The following is a 19569-nucleotide window of genomic DNA, read 5'->3' as shown; positions in this document are numbered from 1 at the left end:
AAGATTTTAAAAGATTTAGATTTTCATTTCATCTCAATTTGCTTTGATGTTTTATGTAAAGAAAATTCAGTCCTGTAGAACAGTCCTGTTTAAACAATTAAAACAGTTACGAAATGTTAGGATTTTAAGTTAAAATGTGCTCCAGTTAAGTCTACATACCAATTTTCATTAGTTTATACTTGTTGCATTTTGATATTTCCTGCTTAACCAAAATTATTCTGGAGAAAGCCAACCCTAAGGCCTGTGAGTTTTCAAAGACCACACTGAAGACAAGTTAAGGCCCTGGTTGTTGCATAACATGTGTTTGCTGTGATGGGCCTGTTCTTACTGGTAACACCAGTATGTGATGAGCAGGGCAACTTCCTTAAATAAATGACAGGAGACAACATAGAATGTATAACTTTGTTTTTTATCAGTTTTAAGATAATTAGGCCATTAGTCCTAAGGACATGTTACATAATGTTTTTTATTCATTCCTTTGTGTCACAGAACACTCCCTGAATTCAAAACAAATGGCTTTTTTTTTACATTTGTGAAGTTGGTTTTGTGTACATTTTCTATAAAATAAATGGTACTGTAATATACTCTCATACTAAAAACAGTAGAAAACCCTGTTCTGTCTTGGACTGTCGGACAACTGTATCGAAGGAAGCAGCTCTCAATCAGACACACACACACATCCACACACTCGACTTCACCTGTACAAGAAAAAGAATGACAAGTTTGACAGAACTACAGTGTGTTTGTCAATGCCTCTCTTTCACACAGGTACAGAACACAGAAAACACAGAAACACACAGAATCAGACAGACAGCAAGTCGTTCACTCAGGACCAGAGAACATTTGGGGCCTCACTGCATCTGTTTACAATTACAAATAAACTATAAGTACTGTGGGGTTGATGACCAGGCAGGATACTGGATGGAGAAAGCACTCACTATGGGATGTTTGAGGTAAAGGGGTGGATCTAATTTCACTTTGAAACTGACAGCATGGAAATGGATGTTATGGGCCGGAGGAAACAAACACGTGGAATAAGACAATTCACTCCAATCAAAATTAACTGAATATTTGAAGCTGAACATTAAAAACAAAGAGCAGCACATGTTCTTAGTGTCCATCAAAGAAAGCTACCATGAGTCAACCATGGCAAGTTACTACATTGTTGGAGGAGTTGTTGTGACACACACACTGTACAACCTTCACTCCGTATCACTGAGAAAGAGCGTGGCGTGTGTTCAGATACTCACACTGGGCCAGCACTGTCTCTGTCTTGTCATCCAGTCATGATCATCCTACAGACTGGGTGTGTGTACACAGTGCTCATGCATATGGACAGCAACCATGGGACCCTCTTCTTACTTTAAGAATCAAATGGCTCATTGTGCCAAAGGATCTGGTCAGTCTTAAATACAATGTAGCCCCAAGGGCACTACAGACAAAAAGAAGAGAGGTATAATATTTATGGTCCCATAAAGGCAGTCACATTAGGCTGACTGAGAGAAAGTGCCACTGAAAATACCCGCCTCTCTTGTGTCCTCCTTGTGTTTTCTTAAAACCTGGTCCAACCTGGTGATACCTTTACAAAACATGTTACACATCTAACTAAAGCACAGGGACCCACTCCTCTAGAGTGATCAGAAGGAACGCATGGTTGGGAGTTGTCAAGTTTTCTGGCAGGGCTGGTTCACTGTGAGCTGGGTGGCTTTTGTTTTGGGTTGTAGGTCTTTCAAGTGTCCACCGCCGGTCCAATGGAGTCCGGCTGAGGGCTCTCCAAAGGGGACGAGCTGTCTGGGAGTTGGGGGTGAGGGGAGTGAGCCACTCCTGCACCTGCGCTGCAACTCACACAACCCTGAGGGACACACAAATGTGTTACAAATGTCTCATTAACAGGTGTGTGGATGGTGTGAGGTGCATGTGTGGAAATGCCCACCTGTGTGTCTATCTCCTGTGGGATAGTGTGCTGTTGGATCCAGGGATGCACCTCAGCTAGCTCCTCTCTCTGCTCCTGGGTAAACCAGGGCTGGAGAGGTTGAAGTACCCGGAGTTTCTCTCGGTCTTCTGCCAGCACCTCATTCTGATCCCTGGAGGAATATAAGTGTATGGTAAGAAAACGCCTATAAGACCAAAGGTTCCTTCTGCCTCTGAGCCATTCTGACTGAACAATGTTTGTAGAAGAGTTACAGATCCACAGCGACAGTCCAGAAAAAGTGTCAAGCTGATACAAATTTGAGAAATAATAGCCATCTATCTCTGGATGGATTCTACCTCTGTTTATCAAGAAGGAATGTGAAACTTAGGCTATATTTTTAGATGCGCAATTTGATGCTTCATACTTTCATTAAGCAAAAGTGAAGCCACTTTTTATTTGTATGCTACAATTTGGAGCCAGAGTCTTTACTGTAGACCTGCATGGATTTGATGTTTGTCTGCTGGTTGGCCTGCTGTTTTAGAGATTGGTCATTACATTGGTCAATCACACATTTCTATATCATTATTATAAATTCAACTTTTAAAAAAATTGTACAAAAAACCCTGACTTGAACTCATATTAGTATAATAAAATCAAAATAAAAAAGACAGAGGCTGCTTTTAGGCAAAATTTATTGGATGTGTGCTTTGAAACTTTAGTTAGGCCCACTGGGATTAAATGGGAGGTTTTATGATGTATACTGAAGTCAGCCACCAGGGGGAGATCAAGATGTGTCTGCTGTCATAACATGAACCTTCAGATCAACACTCTTTGAACAGGAATAGGAACACTGGTGTGTAAGTGTACCTGGTGCGGATCTGGTATGTCATCATGACGCGTTCGGGCGTGTGCTGGATCATGCTCCATAGCGAGTTCTCAACTTGAGTCTCAAAGCTGTGCTCTGCCGGTGGTTCTTGGCTCTTTCGGGCTTTGCGTGAAGTGTCTGATGAGTCATTGCTGGCAAAGTATTTGCTGCTGTTGCTGCTGCCTGTAAGCCCACAAGACCTCTGCATCAGTCTCATTACTTACCACACAGTTGTTTTGCTATTTCTCCTCATCTCACTAATGAGCATTGTAAATTTGCTGTTTCTCTTATGCTTTGAATTGCACTAAACTGCACCTTAGTAGTACACATTTACTCATTTGCAATGTGTTTACAGACAAACTGAATTAAATGTAGCTATGACAAAGTGGTTTCTGAAACAAAAAACATTCATGCTGTGGACACGATGGCCATGGGAGCAGAAATGTTAACTGATAACTATGAAAAACTTTTGTAAATGTGTTGCTTTTGTGATTAACTATATGTTCTTCCTTCATACCAGTATGTGATGTGGATGTTCCATTTGAGCCACTTCCAGATCCAGATCCCAGAGAACCTCCAGACTCCCCTGACCCAGAACCTGAGGCGTTGGAGCCAGTTCCAGACCTGGCATCCTCCTGCAGCAGCAGGTCAAGCAGTTCGCTTGATGTCGACTGAGCATCATGGTTCCCAGAGTCACTTGGGGCATCACCCTGAGCAAATCAAATGTTGTTGTAATATTATTGCAGACAAAAAGCAAAGACCTGTATACATCAACAGGACTGAAAAGAGGACTACTGGTATATATGACCACAATGTGCCTTGGATTGAGTGTATTAAAAATGATTTGTAAAATCTGTCTCACCTCATTGGCATGTTGTTCGTGGAGGCTCTCAGCATGGTTGTGCCCTGTACTGCCCTGCCCCTCGCTCAGCTTGGGCAACTCTTCCTGCAGCAAATTGAGCTGCAGAGGAGAGCTTGAGCGAGAGCTGGAGAATAAAGCTCGAGGACCTGCTGCCTCCTCCTCCTCTCCGACAGAGGAGCTGGCTCTGGGTGAGCAAAGCAGGGGGCCGGGGGAAGTCTGAGTGTGGGGATTAGACTGCATTTGGAATTGAGGCTGAGGGTAAGGGGTACTGCCAGGCATAAAACCTGTCATGTTGACAGGTGCCTGAGGCAACACAGGAGTTGATAGTGGGTAAATGGACGGGTAACCTGCAGTGAAAGTTGGGTAGTTGGGCAGAATGACAGCCATGACTGGAGTCATATAAGGGTTGATGGTCTGGGATGGAGCCATGGGCTGCAAATTGGTAAAGTTTTGAACACTGTGTAGATTCTGAACTGTCTCCATCTGAATTGGTTGAATGCTTGGGATGGTTTGAGCTGATTGCATGACATTAAAGTTGTAATGAATCTGTGACTGGTCAGAAGGCTGGAGCACCATAGGAGTCACTCCAGGCATTGGTTGTGGTCTTGGTGGTTCCTCTGGACCAGGCTGGGTTGCCATCATGTGGAAGAATGGAGCCTGTAGTGGGGATGCTTGGCTAAAGGGCGCCCCCATCTGGGGTTGGGACGACTCAGAAGATGGCCAGGAGGAGTCAGGGACTCGACGAGGGGGACCTGGTGGAGAGGCATAGCTGTCTGAGGAACCCTGGGGTTTTGGACGCTTGTGTCTAGCCTTTCCTTTCCGAGAGCGGTTCCACCCACCGCCACTCAATGGACGAAGGTAGTCGCCTGCAGTGAGATGAACAAAGGCTGCAAAAATTGTCCAACACATATGATGTTTGTAATGTTTATAAGTAAGTACATACCTGGGTGGTGAGAATGCGCCATAGAACTGTTGTCCAGTTGTAGATATGAACTGTAAGGGCTCTGGAGGATGCGATGGCGGAATCGATCCACATATTCTTGCTCCTCCTTCTGGGTGTGAGCTGACAGCACCTCCTTGGTGAGGCCCACAAACCTTCGTTCTTCTGTGGCGGGGCTTGGAGCTGGACGGGCTGGTGTTGCAGTAGCATCAGTAGGCTCACTACCCATGGGTGCATCCTCCAGCGCTGTGGCCTCTGTGCAGAAAAATCGACTATTTTAACTCTGAATAGAGATTTCAGTAATTTTCACGCTCTCAAAAAATCATAAAAGTGAAACCTAAGATTTACTGAAAGTGGATTCAGTTCACTGACTGACTGCTATTTGCTTAAAATTAGATTTTTCTATGAATAATTTTCAGCATATATTCAGTTCATGACATCTATATTATAAACAAATGTGGGGTTTGCAAAACATAGCATACCTGACTCAGGCTGTGGCACATGGACAATAGTGCTGCTGTATGAACATTGACTGGTGACAGAGACGACACTCATGGCCTTGGTGGACATGGTGAGGTCTGTCAGCGGTGCTCCAACTACAGCTGCAGCTGTAGGACCCACTGACACCTCACTGTCTAAGACCACTACTGGAAACAGAGGAAATTGTTGTGAAAAACAGGTAAAGATGGCTTACAAAGGAATATGACAGAATGTACAAAGTCACACAGTAGTGCTTTTGTTAACGTATATTTATACCATCTGAACTGGTCTGAGCTGTATCAGTGGCCCCAGGGGGCTTATCATCTTCTGAGGTAGAGGAGGAGGATGAAGATGTGGCCAAAGAATGGGATTCACTCTTGCGTTTAAGAACTGGACCTGTGCAGCTCTCCAAATACCTAAAACACAACACAGTTTCAACACACAGTTAATATTGTATTAGTTTTCTATAGATGCTTTAGTAAGTAATAAGTAATACAAGTAAAAAGTAATAAGTAATTACAATACTTTGAGAATTAGCACATTGGTATGACAGCTACACACCTGATGATGTTATCCACACAATTGATCTGCTGATAGGAGGGAATGTGTGTCTGTTTCCTGCCTTCTTCATGATCTCTAACCTCAGGGTTTGATGCTGCAGGGAGCCGATGCGCTGTGGGTGAATACAGGGTAATTTTAGCACATATTATATGAACTATATTTGCTCTTTTATGTATACAAAATAATTCCAGTGTTTCTGAACTCATACCTGTGGCAGGTTTGCCAAGAACAGCAATTTTGTGAGTGGAATCCAGATATGCCTGCTGGCCCCAAGTCTTCACTCGGTTCACATCAGCACAGATCTGCTGCAGGGTCATCTGCAATAGCACACACACAGAATGTGTGGTTTAGTCTACTGGTCATAATTACAAACTGAGCTCAGACTGGCTTCCTGATCTGTGATGTCAATGAGATGTCTCACCGGTCCTCGGTGTGAATCCTCCCATAGGTTTCCATTGCTGTCACTTGAAGAAGCTACACTAATGTAATGCTCATGAGAGCCATTACTCCCCAGACTGCCGTAACCACTAGAGCCATTGTTGTGGACCGGCTGTTGAGCACACAAAGACACGCAAGTCATGAAGAGAAACACAGTAAAAGAGAAACAAAAGAAAAAAATCTATGAGATATATTGTGCACAGAACATGTATATGTGCCATAAAGAAAAGCTTGTGCTTTTCTCTATGTCAGTTTTTGATTTTTTCATTAACAATGAAGTAAGGCTGTGATTAAATGGAATATTTATCATTAAACCTTTGACTTTACCTGCAAGAAAAGCTTGTAAATCTTAGCTTGCAAATCTTTAATTTCCTCATGGGTAACAGGAAAATCATCCTTTGTCTGGGCCGCAAATACATCTTCATTAAGTGGACTCCTGAAGACAACAGCATAGTGAAGTCATCTTTACTGTATTTTAATTAAATATTCTGCCACCAGTCTCATACAGGTGAATTACAAAAGTGGTCAAGCACACAGTAAACCTCTACTTCATACTGTAAGACTGTTGTGAAAAAACATAGAAAAATAGATGCTGTCGATTCCTGTCCTTTCTCTATTTTTCACTTACGTTCTGACTTTATGTCGTCCAATGATGAAGGCCACCTTCCGGCTCCAAGGATTGATGAAGCTCGACCAGCTGGTATCCAAGGTGATGTAGTCTCCATTCTGACAACGCAGACGCACTGGCGAGTGTTCAAAAGGAGGCTGGCCTGCATACTTCAACACTGCACATGGCATGAAGAGTTTGAGTGAAAAACAACATATATAATGTCAAAGACAACATGAAGACTAAATTAACCTTTGGTCTAATCAATTTAGTCTCCATGTTGAACATTAAAGACTGTTAAGTATCAACCTCTCTTACCTTTCCGATGCATAGACAACATCAGTGGTCGGTCGTCAGGGTGAATGCAAGTCAGCAATGAAGTGCCGATCAGGTCCTGAGGAAGGTATCCTAACAACGGCACAGCCCTGTGTGGATAATCATGATCAGAACAGGTTAGATGTAAACTATAGAGACTTACATAATGAAATCATCACTTATTGTGCATTTTTGAGTTTGTAGTGACCTGTCGTCCACTTCCAGAAACACACAGCCGGGAGAGTGTGTGGTGGTGAAGATGCGCTTGTCCATGGGAATCCGCGGTGCTGCATGTATGAATAATCACTGTTAGTTGCTGTCAGTGAAATCCTTTTTCCAAGCTTAAGCACATGAATATTTCTGCTACTGCATACAAACATACAAATGACTGTATTATGTGATATTTGACATCCATGCAAATGTCAGTAGTTTCTTAAGGTAAAGAGGAAATGTATTAGTTACTGCCTTTGAGTAAAGCTGAGTGTTTGAAAACAAATTTAAACTAATAAAACTGTTGGTTACTCTTCTGCATGCATGTGTGAAGTACAGATTGTGATGGTGAAAAACTGACCCTCATATCCAGAGATTATGCGTTCAGCCAGCGCCAGGCAGCATGGCTCCTCCTCCTCCCCGCCACTTCCAGTCCCCTGGACCTTCAGCAGGTAGGGTGTGATTCGAAACGGGTTGTAGCGCATCTCACCTTCACGGTCTTTACCTCCCCTAAAAATGCATACAAATTTACATTTCACTTATAATAAGCAAAAAAAAAACAACAGACTTTTAAGACAACTGAGAAAGCATAAAATTATGAAATTTTGTCAACACATAATGACTGGGGTAACAGCTGTCCAAATCAGATTCATTTTTACTGCCATCTACTGGTAGACATTGGTGATTGCAGAATGATCTGCTAGAACTCATATTTTCCATAAAACTTCTGTGTTCCAAATAGGAATCCTTATAAAGTCGAGGGTAAGGAATAAAACTTAACAGAAATGAAACAGAGTAAAAACACTGACCTGATTCTGCAGAAAAAAGACTTGACCTGGGCACAGTCAAACAGAACCCCCACTGTAAAGTCAGAAAACAGAGTATTAATGACCTGAATCCCCACATATAAAATACATATGGCTACTGCAGAAAAAATAAATAAAAATAAAATCACACCAAGACAAAAAAGTACATGACTGGAAAATGGATAGGTTTTTATGTCAATGTGTCACACATAAGTAAAACTGAAATTTTCATTCATTCATTCATCTTTTGAACCTGTTTTATCCTCACTAGGGTTGTGGGGGGTGCTGAGGCCTATCCTAGCTACCTATGGGTGAAGGCGGGTTCCACCCTGTGTTGCCAGTTCATCGCAGGGCCGACATAAAAAGAGACGAACAACCAATTACTCTCACATTCACACCTATGGGCAAGTTTAGGTTGACCAATTGACCTATGAGTACATGTTTTTGGATGGTGGGAGGAAGCCAGATTACCTGGAGAAAACCCATGTAAACACAGGGAGAACATGCAAACTCCACACAGAAAGGTATCTGGTTGGAGTCGAACCCAGGACCTTCTTGCTGTGAGGCAACAGTGCTATCCACTGCACCACCGTTTAATGCACCACAAAAATAAATAAATACAAAAAAAACCTCACCTGAGTGAGAGTTGCTCCATGGTGGGAGGTGTGGCTGTGCCGTGTGCGAGTAGAAGACGTTGACATCCTGGTGGTAAAGCAGCTCCACGAACTTGGCCGACTCTAGGAACTTCCTCTTGCAGCAAAGGATGCTGGGAGCCTGCTCTGATGCGTACAGCACACGGCAACTCGAAAGAGAGAAGACCACCACGAAGGAGTCCTACACACAGACACAAAGAGGCGAACGCACGAACATGTAGGAAGACACAAGCACACAAGCAAGCCAAGTCACAGACACACACAAAAGCAGTAAACACACATACACTCACACACCCGCTCAGGCGTGAGGCAAAAACAAACACACAAGTGGAACAAGTGTGTTTGTCTTCAAAAGGGCTGGGTATTCTTCAAAAATTTTTAATACAGGTACTTTGGATTTGATATCAGTTTTTTTGATACGAATTTTCAATTTTAAGAAAAATAAAACTACCTCACATATAATCATGAATCTTATTTTCACTAACCTGAATTTTTATACACTTAAAACAATTTCACCAAAATCTTGTGCAAATAAAGCTCTGTTTTCAACTCTATATTTTTTAGTTATAGTTTTAGTATAGCAATAACATAAAAAACCAAACCTTTTTACCACAACCTGAAGATGATTGTTAACACAACATCATTAATACAAATGTATAAAAGGTGCATATGCATTGCAGGCATTGACACTGATGATGTTCATTCGTCAGGTATTGAAATTTCGTATCCAAAGACCAGACAATTTCAGTACTCAACAGCAATTAGGCAATTCAGTCAGTACCACAAAAGTATCAAAGTTCAGTACCCAGCCCAGGTCTTAAACACTGAATTGCTTCACAAAATAAATTATAGGGCCTACTTTAAAATAAAGTACGAGGTCAGCTGTCGACAAATTCTCCACAGTTAATTTATTGTATCGTAAGAAGAATAAGTGTGGGCAATTACACTTGCACTAAATGTTAATTTTGTGTGCGTGTATACCGTATTTTTAAGGGTGTGTTCAGAGGTCACTCTCTCCAACTCCTCCAGAGTGCAAACAGTAGCATCTCTTCTCTCATCTTGTCCATTCCTCATCAACAGTTTGTAGTATTCACTGTTGGCTACAGAGCAAAAATTCCAGGTAAATACTTAAAAATTAACAAATACAGTACGTTTATTAGTGTGAACCCAGGGAATATTTGGTGATGTTACCTTGCACTTGTTTCACACAGTTGAGTGCATAATGTAAGGCCTCAACTGTACTGGCTTTGCTACGACTGCGCTTGTCTGATGGAAGTCTCTTCTTCATCTCAGCCACAGTGATCATCACTTCTCTGTGTGTCTGTCCTTTGCCACCATTTGCTTGTTCACTGCTACACACAGTCAGTCAGAGGTAAAATATAAACATAAGGGAAATCAGCCCACAAGAGCAATAGATACAGTGCTTTTTCAGAGTATACGTAGTGGTATGTTTAGTAGTAGTAGGCTTAATGCTTAAAGTGCATACCTCTTGGTGGAAGCTGAGGTGGATCCTGTAGCACTACCAGGGCTGTGATTGGCCGAGGAGGAGAGCTCATGTGATCCACTAGTCATCTCCTCATCTTCCTGTCCCACTTCTCCACCTGAGGCGGTGCCCTCCTCTCCCCTGAGACGCTCCGACTGCTCCCCTTCGTCTTGCGGCCTCACCAACCCTCCACCGTCTGCTGTGGCTGCAGGTAATGCAGCCTCCTCCCCATCTAGGCCGCTGTCACCACCAGCCATCTCCGCACTTTGGTCACACATTATTAGTAACTTTACCTTTTGCAGTAATCAGAATGAATCTTCATATGTTCAACAAGGGGAATGAGTTCCATGTGGGGATGGTAAATCTCATTGAATCAGAGCTGAGTGATGGGTTGAGGGTCTTGATCACTGCAAGATACAAAAAAGTAAAAAACATGATAAGAAACAGTCTCTGTTTCTGTGGATTAGAATAGAGATGTAATGATCAGAGATTTTGATGCTACGATTATTGTCAGAGAAATTATTGCGGTTTCACGATTCCTACGATTAATTTGTGGGGGGTTTATATGTGGAGGGTGGAGCCCATGCCACGCGTACCTCACAATGGGCACGCACAGATCATACAACTGTGCATCCCTTTGCAAAGTGAAAGTGAACCTTAACACGTGTTACTAATTCCTTTATGTCTCCTGATGTTGTGAAGCTCATTTATCTTTTCCCTACCTCCTGAAACTTTGCTAACTTTCATTTGAGGGGGTAGGATTTTTGTTTAACATGACATTGCCCCCTCTTGCCCCCCCCCAGAACTGGGCCTGCTCTACAGGAACATCAGACTATTTTATGCAGTTTGCCTTGTGATCAAACAGAGCGTGTTTACTGCATCAATTCAAAAGTTAACCCTCCCAAAGCTTGTATGACAGTCTGAACTGCTGGAGAGGAATGGCCTTACTCTATCAAAGCTATGCAGACAGATTCTTGTGAATGGGTTGCACAATTGTAGCCTAAAACTATGTAGATGACAGTAGCGAACACAAAACTCTATGGAAACAATAGTGAGCCCACATCGAAAATATATTTACGGTCAAGACAATTTAGAAATACGGCCGCCCTCTAAGAAAGACAGTCAGCTTGTTCCTACTTGGTCATTTTCACTTGTGGAATGTTGAATACAGCTTGTGGAATGTTGCTTTTGTGTCTTTGGTTCTGCTCTACTGTACTTTATGAGATGGTTGTTGGCAGCCTTGACGATAAATCAACTGTGACGTTAAAAATCGTATTAATCGTAACACCATGACATCATTGCAACCCTAGATTAGACGACACTAAATGTATGTATGATTGAACAAATCTCTCATATATATGCTGGCTTATAAAGTTTAGCCACCTCCGTTGACGAGAGACTATCTTAAGACCTTATTCAAGAATACATTAAGAAGAACATGCACTCTTCTGAAGTAAAAAAAAAAAAAGCCTCTGGGCGTGAAAATAAAATCTGACACAGATCTTGTGGTTACAGCTCCCAAATGAAAATGTGAGGTTGGTGGTTTGTTTAAAACTGTATACAAAAAACAGTGCAGGTTTTGGGAAATATGCAACCTCAGCCCCTGGGAGACTTATCAACAGGTCACCTTTCCTGCTCAACAACCTGACACATTGGCTGCTTCTCATGCTTAAATGTCTCATTTTACTTCAGAGCACAAAAGTACTTCACTGCTCAAACAGTGAACTCACATGAACTGCTTCTACCTGCAAATTATTTTAACCGAATGTTTATATGCATCTGCAAGGCTAATTCTGTTTGCAAAGTAATTCTGTAATTAGAGTATCTTTTTGTTTTGTAAGCATGAAATTATTATACAATTGGAAATGCTGAAAATTAGCTTTTTAAGATGTGCCTGTGGTGCATCTTTAACAATGGTTATGCATCTGTGTCTATCATTTGGTCCCCATTATATTTAAAATACTATATCATAGAAACAGTTTGTCAAAATGTCAGTAATTTTAGCACCAGTGCTGCCTTGGACATGAGGAGGAATTGAGATGATTTTTTGGCCAAAGATAAAAGATTAAAGGTCAATGCAAGCTCATGTGCAACCATTTTTATCAGCACAATTAATCACTGCCTTGATTACATTTTGGTGACCAATGATCAAGGTCACCGTGATCTCACTAAAAATATTTTTGACTATTGCTGTGAGTAGAGCTGGGCAACATGACCAGAAAAAAATGTTGATTTTTTCCAATCTTACAGATGACTCAGAATTTTAATCTTAATTGAAAGACAGTGTCTGTTTGGTAAACCTACTGTACATGCCATATATAACTGGAATAACACACCTGCAATTAATATACTACAAGAAGCAAACAAGATGCACTTTGAATTTTCATTGAGCAAGAAAGAGCTCCAGATGAATAATCTTAATTTTATGATTTAGGCATTCTCACTATTTTCAGGAAATAAGTCCTTGATTGAATGAATTAATTTGACATATTGCCCTGTCAGCTCAATACCTGCAAGTAATTGAACTGACATCATAAACAGGTTACAATATGAAGAGAATATACACATCCGACTGATTTATAGTTCTTGTTAACTAGACACTGAATCAGGACACAAACCTCTTGAAAGTTGGGAGTCTTCTGTTTGTTTTATAATCCTTCTGTTTATATCTGTATTAAATTTCAGTTACGTTGCTTTCTGAATTCAGCTGCGTTACACAATCACCAACTGATTTCCAATAAAAGGGGTATATCAGTCTGATAAAAGACTTTCATGAGAGAAGGTGTCATGTATCCTTGCTCATACTGCGCTGGCCACAAACCTTCCTTTTGTCATCTGAGGAGTGAGAAGTGAGGAATGTTAAGTAATATAATAAAAAAAGCATCCATTATGTCACAAGATAGTAATTATAGCATTGTTATGGTACCCGTACAAAATAAGACCAATATCAGTCCATTTATATTCTGAAGTAGTATAAGGATCTATAGAAGTTTTCTTTTTCTGTATTGTGCTATTTTCCTTAAGTTTACCCCACTGTTGACATTAAATAGTTCATCATTTTAATTATTTTGAATATTATAGGTCTACATTTCTGAAATGTTCTCACCCTAAAAAACACATACTTTATCCATAATGTCCAGTCATAATTTTGTGTATAGTTTTTCCCTTTATTTCTAGTGAGAACACAATTAGATATACCTGCTCAGTATGGAATGTAGCATGGAATAGGATAATATATAGGTTTTCTGGAGGTATAATGCAGGTGAAAATTAATAACTTTAATTACGTCTGCATTCAGTTTATAATAGGTGTGGCAGTTCAGCACTGTGATCCTAAACACCAGCATCTTAACAACTGAGCTATTGTGAAGTGTGATACACCTGATCTTTTGTTGTTGACATTTGACACTGGAAATTACGGTGCCAAATAACTGTGACGTAAGTTACAAGAACAACACAGTAATCAAAAAGCAAAAACCGTCATCACCTTCTTCTGACACTCAGTGGGCACGTTATAACCACATATAAACAAATGTTTTGTGCAGTAAGACAATGCTTCAGACATGGATTGCTCTCAAATGTGAACAAACACAATCTGGCATGTTATCTAATCTTTTTGGACTATCTGACCATCAAACTGGCTCAAAGCTTTGTGACTCATTCCTAACATTCACAAGTTTCACATATGGGCACATTTCATCTGTCGATACTGCCAACAGCCATTACAAATAAGAGCCAGAAAACAACAACAACAACAACCATAGCAATAATGATGATAATAATAATAATAATAATAATAATAATAATAATAATAATAATAATAATGATAAGAAGAAGAAGAAGAAGAATGGATGGCATCAACCTCTTCGATATTAATAATAACTTCTGTTCCAAAAAAAGAAACGCATCCTTCCTCAGAGACATATACATAACAATGAGATAATAAAAGTGAGACTCATCGATTCAGGCAGTGAAAATATCCTGCAGTGTTCATCAGGTCGTCGCTGCAGGATTACATAACCAGCTTGTTCAATTCAGCTCTTGTAAGCCATCCCGATTCTACTTCATACCTTTCCTGCATGTGCGGCATGTAGATTTAAGTAGTATGACCATCTTATTAGTAAAGCACACAAACACATTGATAAGGCCTCGCTAGGGTCAAGGTGCTGAGCCAAGTTTGTAATCCCACCCTTTACCCACTTCTCAGAGGAGGAAACTGACACTATCAATCCCTAACTGATTGATTAATAATTTCAATAAAAGACTTATAAGTGATGAAAATAACTGTCCACGCTATAGTTTTTTGGTGCTGTAAATGGTTAATAAATGAGAAACAGGATTAAAGAAGCATTTAAATTTGTATGAAACATAACAATCATTAACCATACCAGGATGTAGATGCTAATTTATGGAGAAAGAACCTGCCTGCCATCTTTTCACTAAGAAAGAAATAATACAAAATGATAAATTAAGGGTAGCTCTTGAGTTCTGTGATAGCATTATCATGATTAGATTTGCAAAGACTAATCAATCAGAAAAAAGAACAATTCACAATTAGTATGATGATTGAATAACTGTTTTCAGCACCTTGTTAATCTCAAGTGGTGACTTCCCCAGTTTGTTTGCATCTCATACCAAAGTCCAGAGAAACATCTTTAGGTGATAAACTGTTGGTTGAAGAAAGCTCCACGAGGCATCATTTTACAGTAGACTAATGCCACCAAAAGAATATTCAATAATGAAAAAAGTCGCAATATGAATCAGATTGTCTACTAATAGTGATATACATTATGGCAAAACACTAAATGAAAAAAAATGTGTCTTACTTATTTTACATTAGCTAACAAACACAAACTTTTAGTCTAATTATCAATTTTACTGGTTATTAGTTACACTTTGCTCATATTCTTAACTTGCCGTAATATTTACAACAATAATATGGCATAAGGTTTTCATCACATCATAATTTTTCTGAAGCTTATTAATGCTAAACTGATCTTCTTCAAACAAAATGGCATAGTGTAAAATAGTTCACTCCAAGCTAAAACAGGACAAAATTAATTGCTACTGCTCAAGCCAACTCACCTCAGCTAGAATAGTGCCATCCCAACCACAGTTAAATGAATAATACCTTTTGTTAACATTTTGTTCACAAAAAATAAAATCATATTTTGGCTTTCGATGGATTTGCACCTTGTACAAAACCTGTGACACAAAGTACCCTTACCTATTTCCAAATGTTAGGCTACACTTCATGACTGAACAACAACGAATCTTATTCAAGCAGCTGACCTTGTTATCTCTAAGAGCTTCTCAAACACACTTCAATCACATGATATGTGCTATCTCTAATGAAATCCTCCCAGCATGGTCCCACTGGAACAAATGCACAGCACCATTACAAATCAAACTATAACAGTAATGACCTGGAACAGCATATATTGGTACATCCAGTGCTCAACATCTGGTTATGAAATCACAAAATTATAGGATGGCATTAAAACACTAAAATCAGGTTAAGTTCTTTTGATTACTTTTGCTATAATAATCAAGGAATATAATCAGCAATAGTCTGGGGAGGAAGATGCTAACACCAAGAACTAAGACAAAGGTGAGTGGCTCATGGTGTTTGGGCACATGTTGATTTTACTGTCACTACTCAGCCGCCGACCTTGGATGCTCTACCACCACTCCTTCAGCAGCACAAACCAAGGCATATGTCAATTTCTAGTGGCTGGTCATGTTCTATTACTGGTATGGTGACTGCTTCTATAGATACTCTTCCCTAACAGCCGGTATTGTTGTGGCTCAATCAACACTTTTTTAATCATTATTGACAACAGGGCTGCAACTAACGATGATTTTAATAATCGATTAATCTGTAGATTATTTTAATAACTAATCGATTTATCAGATAAACACAAAAGACTCAATTCTCAAAGATCGGTATTTAACCCAAAGCAATATAGGCTTCAGACAAGTCGCTACTGATTACATTCTGCAACTACCGTAACTGTTGTGAAACCGAAAATCAAACTTAACTTTGGATGTCCAACTCCGGGCTTCTACGCTTCTCTTTTATTCCGGAGCTTACATGAAATTTTCACAACTTCTAACCTATATCCAATGGGCCCCCTTGTTATTACTAGAGACTAGCAAGCTATAGTCTTCAACCAGCTACGGTTATCCGGTTAGTGTGTGGGCATGCCTCAATACTAATGTGCTCAAGACCCAATGAATCGACTGCTGAATTTGTTGCCAACTCTTTTAAGAATCAGTTTGGATGGATTTAATCAATTCGTTGTTGCAGCACTAATTGACAATGACATGTACCCTATGTACAATAATATAAAACACAGATTATATAGGATAAGTGTATCAAATAAACAAATATTGTTTTTTTCCTGATACCTTGAGTGTTTCATATCTAATGTATGTATTATACCTTGCTATACTTTTTCACATCCTTTGTCACTTCATTTACTGTAAAATCATAAGTCAATGAGCATTACTTTGCCCTACAGTGACATTAAAATCTGCTCTTAGAAATCTGCTTATATTGCAACCGAGCCTAGTTTATGCTTTAGCGAGTCTGACTAATCCATATCACAGTAGTCAACCAGTTTTTTGTGATTTTAAAGTATGATTTACTTGTCAGGTTCATATAATGTTAACAAGACAACATTGCCAGTGGTACTTACTGTTTTCTACTGCCATATTACTACTTCCATGATTATTTGGAAATTTGCCTGTGCAATTGTTTATGCATGCTGAGTAAGTCACAGTGGCATACTGTCTCATAACTGTTTTGTGATCAAATTGTCAACATTCTCATCATTATTTTTTTTTTTTTTCGTATTTAATGTTTTAACTGGGGTTGGCAGTAATGCATTGTGGTATCCATCTTTATATACATTTTATGTTTTTTTTTTCCTTATGAAGGCCCTGCACTCAAGTGTTTTTATTGGAGTTCTGAACATTAAATGACTTTTAGCCCATTAGTAGCCAAGAACAGTGCATTTTAAAACTAAAGAAATAATTAATAATATAGAAAATTTGCATAGATATTCATGTGCATGTTGAACAATATTGACTAAAATCAGATACACTTACTGAATGCTAGTACACATTGTGGTTTAGCAGGGGCAGCCTTTATTGCCACAACATTTATTTATCCATTGTTATTATGGTAAACCACATATATTTTCATTAACCTTGAAAATAATTGAACTGAATATGTTTTGACTATGATAATAAGTCTTACCAGTATTATGTGACAAGTAATGTAAGGGTAGTGGTCCAAAACAAGGAAAATAAACTTAAAATGACGTCAGCACCACAACCCCACGCAGCACAGCACATAAGCTCTATGCACACAAGGGGAAAACAAGTGCAGAGATCCTGTACGTGTGGCAGTACGTGCAGTACGGATCTATGCATGTTTATTATATAGGTCACGTCAAGAAATACGTAAAATACGACTCAAAACAATTTATAGGACATACTAAAGCAAACCTATTTGACACGGTTTCATTTCACCGAGAAAAGAAAATATTTCTAGGCTTAGAAAGCAGCTTACAAGCCCATCTCACTCAAAACAATCCTGACACGCACTGGACGGGTTATTACCCCCTCCCCACAATGAACCCAGCAACCTCAGCAACCTCGTCAACATGCAGCCGTGCATCTTAATTTCAAGGGCAGAAACATACTACTACTAGGCTACTACTACTACACCAAACCTAAATATGCATCAGTCATTTATCTTTTCTTATCTATGCATTACAATAACTCTTATGATGTAACATGCACAGTTAGATGTAAATAAATGTAGCATAAGCAGATAAATGATATTAAACCGTAAGCGTATACCTACACTTTTGACTGTTCAATAAAATATACACTGATAAAACTATCTTACTTCAAGACTCATGTGACAGTAAAACTTGCTTATTTTCAGGGTCTCACAGAGAAATGAGTGTATTACGAACTGACACCTTAATCAGCCCGGTACAAACTCGGTTATTACACCCCGTCTGAAGTCAGGCATGTTATTTAACCGCTAGCTAACATGATTCAGACCATGGTATTCAGTCACACACCACACTATTTATATATGTAAAACATCCACCTACAAAATACCACTTTGTCACCAATAAGTAAAACAGCACATCGAGACTAGAAAATAAAAACCGAGATTATTTCTGATTTGTTTACATTCTTGTTCAATATAAATGTGCAGGTGGGCGAGGTGGTTAGCTAACGTAGCTAGCTAGCCAAATCGCTAACGTCACATCAAGACTATGATATCTTCATGCAAAATTTACCTTTGTGACTCCAGGAATGCCTCAGTTCCAATATCCAAATATTACAAATCTATCGAACCGATTACAAAGCCGTACGTAAGGTATATTTATTTAATTTTATCCTAGACACGTAGCTAAACAGTCACCCATTCCGAAGCGCAAGACACATTTCTGCAACGTGAGGCCGGCATATAGAAACTCCGCCCGCAGCATGGTGATTGGTCAAGTGAATTTTTCTTTTGTTGTGTGATTGGATACAGGGAGGGTAGTGGGTGTGGTTAAATACCGCTGTGGTGGAGATTCACGTGTATGGCCATGTTATGCAACACACAGACAACAAACCGTGTCAACTGCGCAAGCACTGGTTCATTACAAGCCGCTGCATCCACCCCATCCGCCACCGCTAGGAATGAATGAACACAGCCGTTGCAGGGGTCAAGCTGTTGCACTTCACACATGGGACATGATAAACACTTTCACGGGACGTACTGTAAATGTTGTATAGTGATAGTCTGATAGTTGCTCATCTTATTTGTTCTTGAATGTGCTCTTGCATCTTGTTACATTTACATTTTCTTCTTTAGAAATAAATAAATGGGATATTATATTAGCAATTCATGAAAGGTGTTTTGTCAGTTTTTCACTCCTTTGTTTGCAAACTGAGCACCTCCATTTTCTTTCATTTTTCATCCGCTTTCACTTTGATGTTTTCGCATGTAACATTATCAAGTTGATTATGCACCGATCTGCCGAGGGGGATTTTTTTTGTGTTTACATAAAGCTCAGTTTAAGGAGTAGGCAGGCCTTGGAGCAGGACATCTGACATCAAATAATAGAGCCAATCGTGCTGGAAATATGCAATATTCAGAAGTGCGACATGGAAACTCCTAGTCATCACTGCACATGCACTGAAATGGACATCTAGGAAAGCAGCACTTAGCACCAAAGACATACTAGCAGTTTCCTTTTTGAAGAAAATAAAATTAACATAATCAAATTGGGTATTTTTTTTTATTTTTTTATGAGGAATGTAAATAAGATAATCAACAAAAATCATGTTAAACCACATCAGACATAAATTTGTCTTCAGATGCATGACATGTCTTTAATAAACATGACCTAAAATAATAAA

At 39.6% G+C, this 19569-nt stretch overlaps 1 protein-coding gene across 4 annotated transcripts; it reads right to left on the bottom strand.

The window, feature by feature from the left end:
* Positions 1 to 388: 388 nt before the first annotated feature.
* per3 (period circadian clock 3) lies at positions 389 to 18619 on the bottom strand. 4 transcript variants are annotated; one of them, XM_030135340.1, is made up of 22 exons: positions 18459 to 18619; positions 10136 to 10539; positions 9841 to 10001; positions 9631 to 9749; positions 8632 to 8830; positions 8000 to 8051; positions 7552 to 7700; positions 7189 to 7267; positions 6984 to 7090; positions 6687 to 6843; positions 6386 to 6494; positions 6042 to 6170; positions 5829 to 5937; positions 5621 to 5732; positions 5336 to 5475; positions 5062 to 5226; positions 4583 to 4834; positions 3640 to 4505; positions 3295 to 3487; positions 2780 to 2960; positions 1934 to 2084; positions 389 to 1852 (listed from the first exon to the last, which is right to left on the bottom strand). In XM_030135340.1, exons 2-22 carry the CDS (start codon positions 10408 to 10410, stop codon positions 1730 to 1732), a joined length of 3828 nt encoding a protein of 1275 aa, XP_029991200.1. In that variant the 5' UTR covers positions 10411 to 10539; positions 18459 to 18619; the 3' UTR covers positions 389 to 1729. The 4 variants fall into 4 exon arrangements, with proteins under 4 accessions (XP_029991200.1, XP_029991202.1, XP_029991201.1 ...); XM_030135342.1 differs by having other exon boundaries at positions 5062 to 5223; XM_030135341.1 differs by having other exon boundaries at positions 5621 to 5738; positions 5835 to 5937.
* Positions 18620 to 19569: the final 950 nt, after the last annotated feature.

Source organism: Sphaeramia orbicularis, chromosome 5 (assembly GCF_902148855.1).
Source record: "Sphaeramia orbicularis chromosome 5, fSphaOr1.1, whole genome shotgun sequence".
Classification (NCBI taxonomy): domain Eukaryota; kingdom Metazoa; phylum Chordata; class Actinopteri; order Kurtiformes; family Apogonidae; genus Sphaeramia; species Sphaeramia orbicularis.
The sequence above is the reverse complement of the archived record's forward strand: the minus strand, read 5'-3'. Positions and strand labels throughout refer to the sequence as shown.

What these genes read in the sequence shown, in the direction of transcription:
- per3 (XM_030135340.1), bottom strand. Translation starts at nt 10,410, where the DNA reads ATGTGTGACCAAAGTGCGGAGATGGCTGGTGGTGACAGCGGCCTAGAT. An exon ending in CTGTGTGAAACAAGTGCAAG is followed by an intron (nt 9,750 to 9,840) that starts GTAACATCACCA and finishes TTTGCTCTGTAG; the next exon opens with CCAACAGTGAATACTACAAA. An exon ending in AGGATTCACACCGAGGACCG is followed by an intron (nt 5,938 to 6,041) that starts GTGAGACATCTC and finishes GTGCTATTGCAG; the next exon opens with ATGACCCTGCAGCAGATCTG.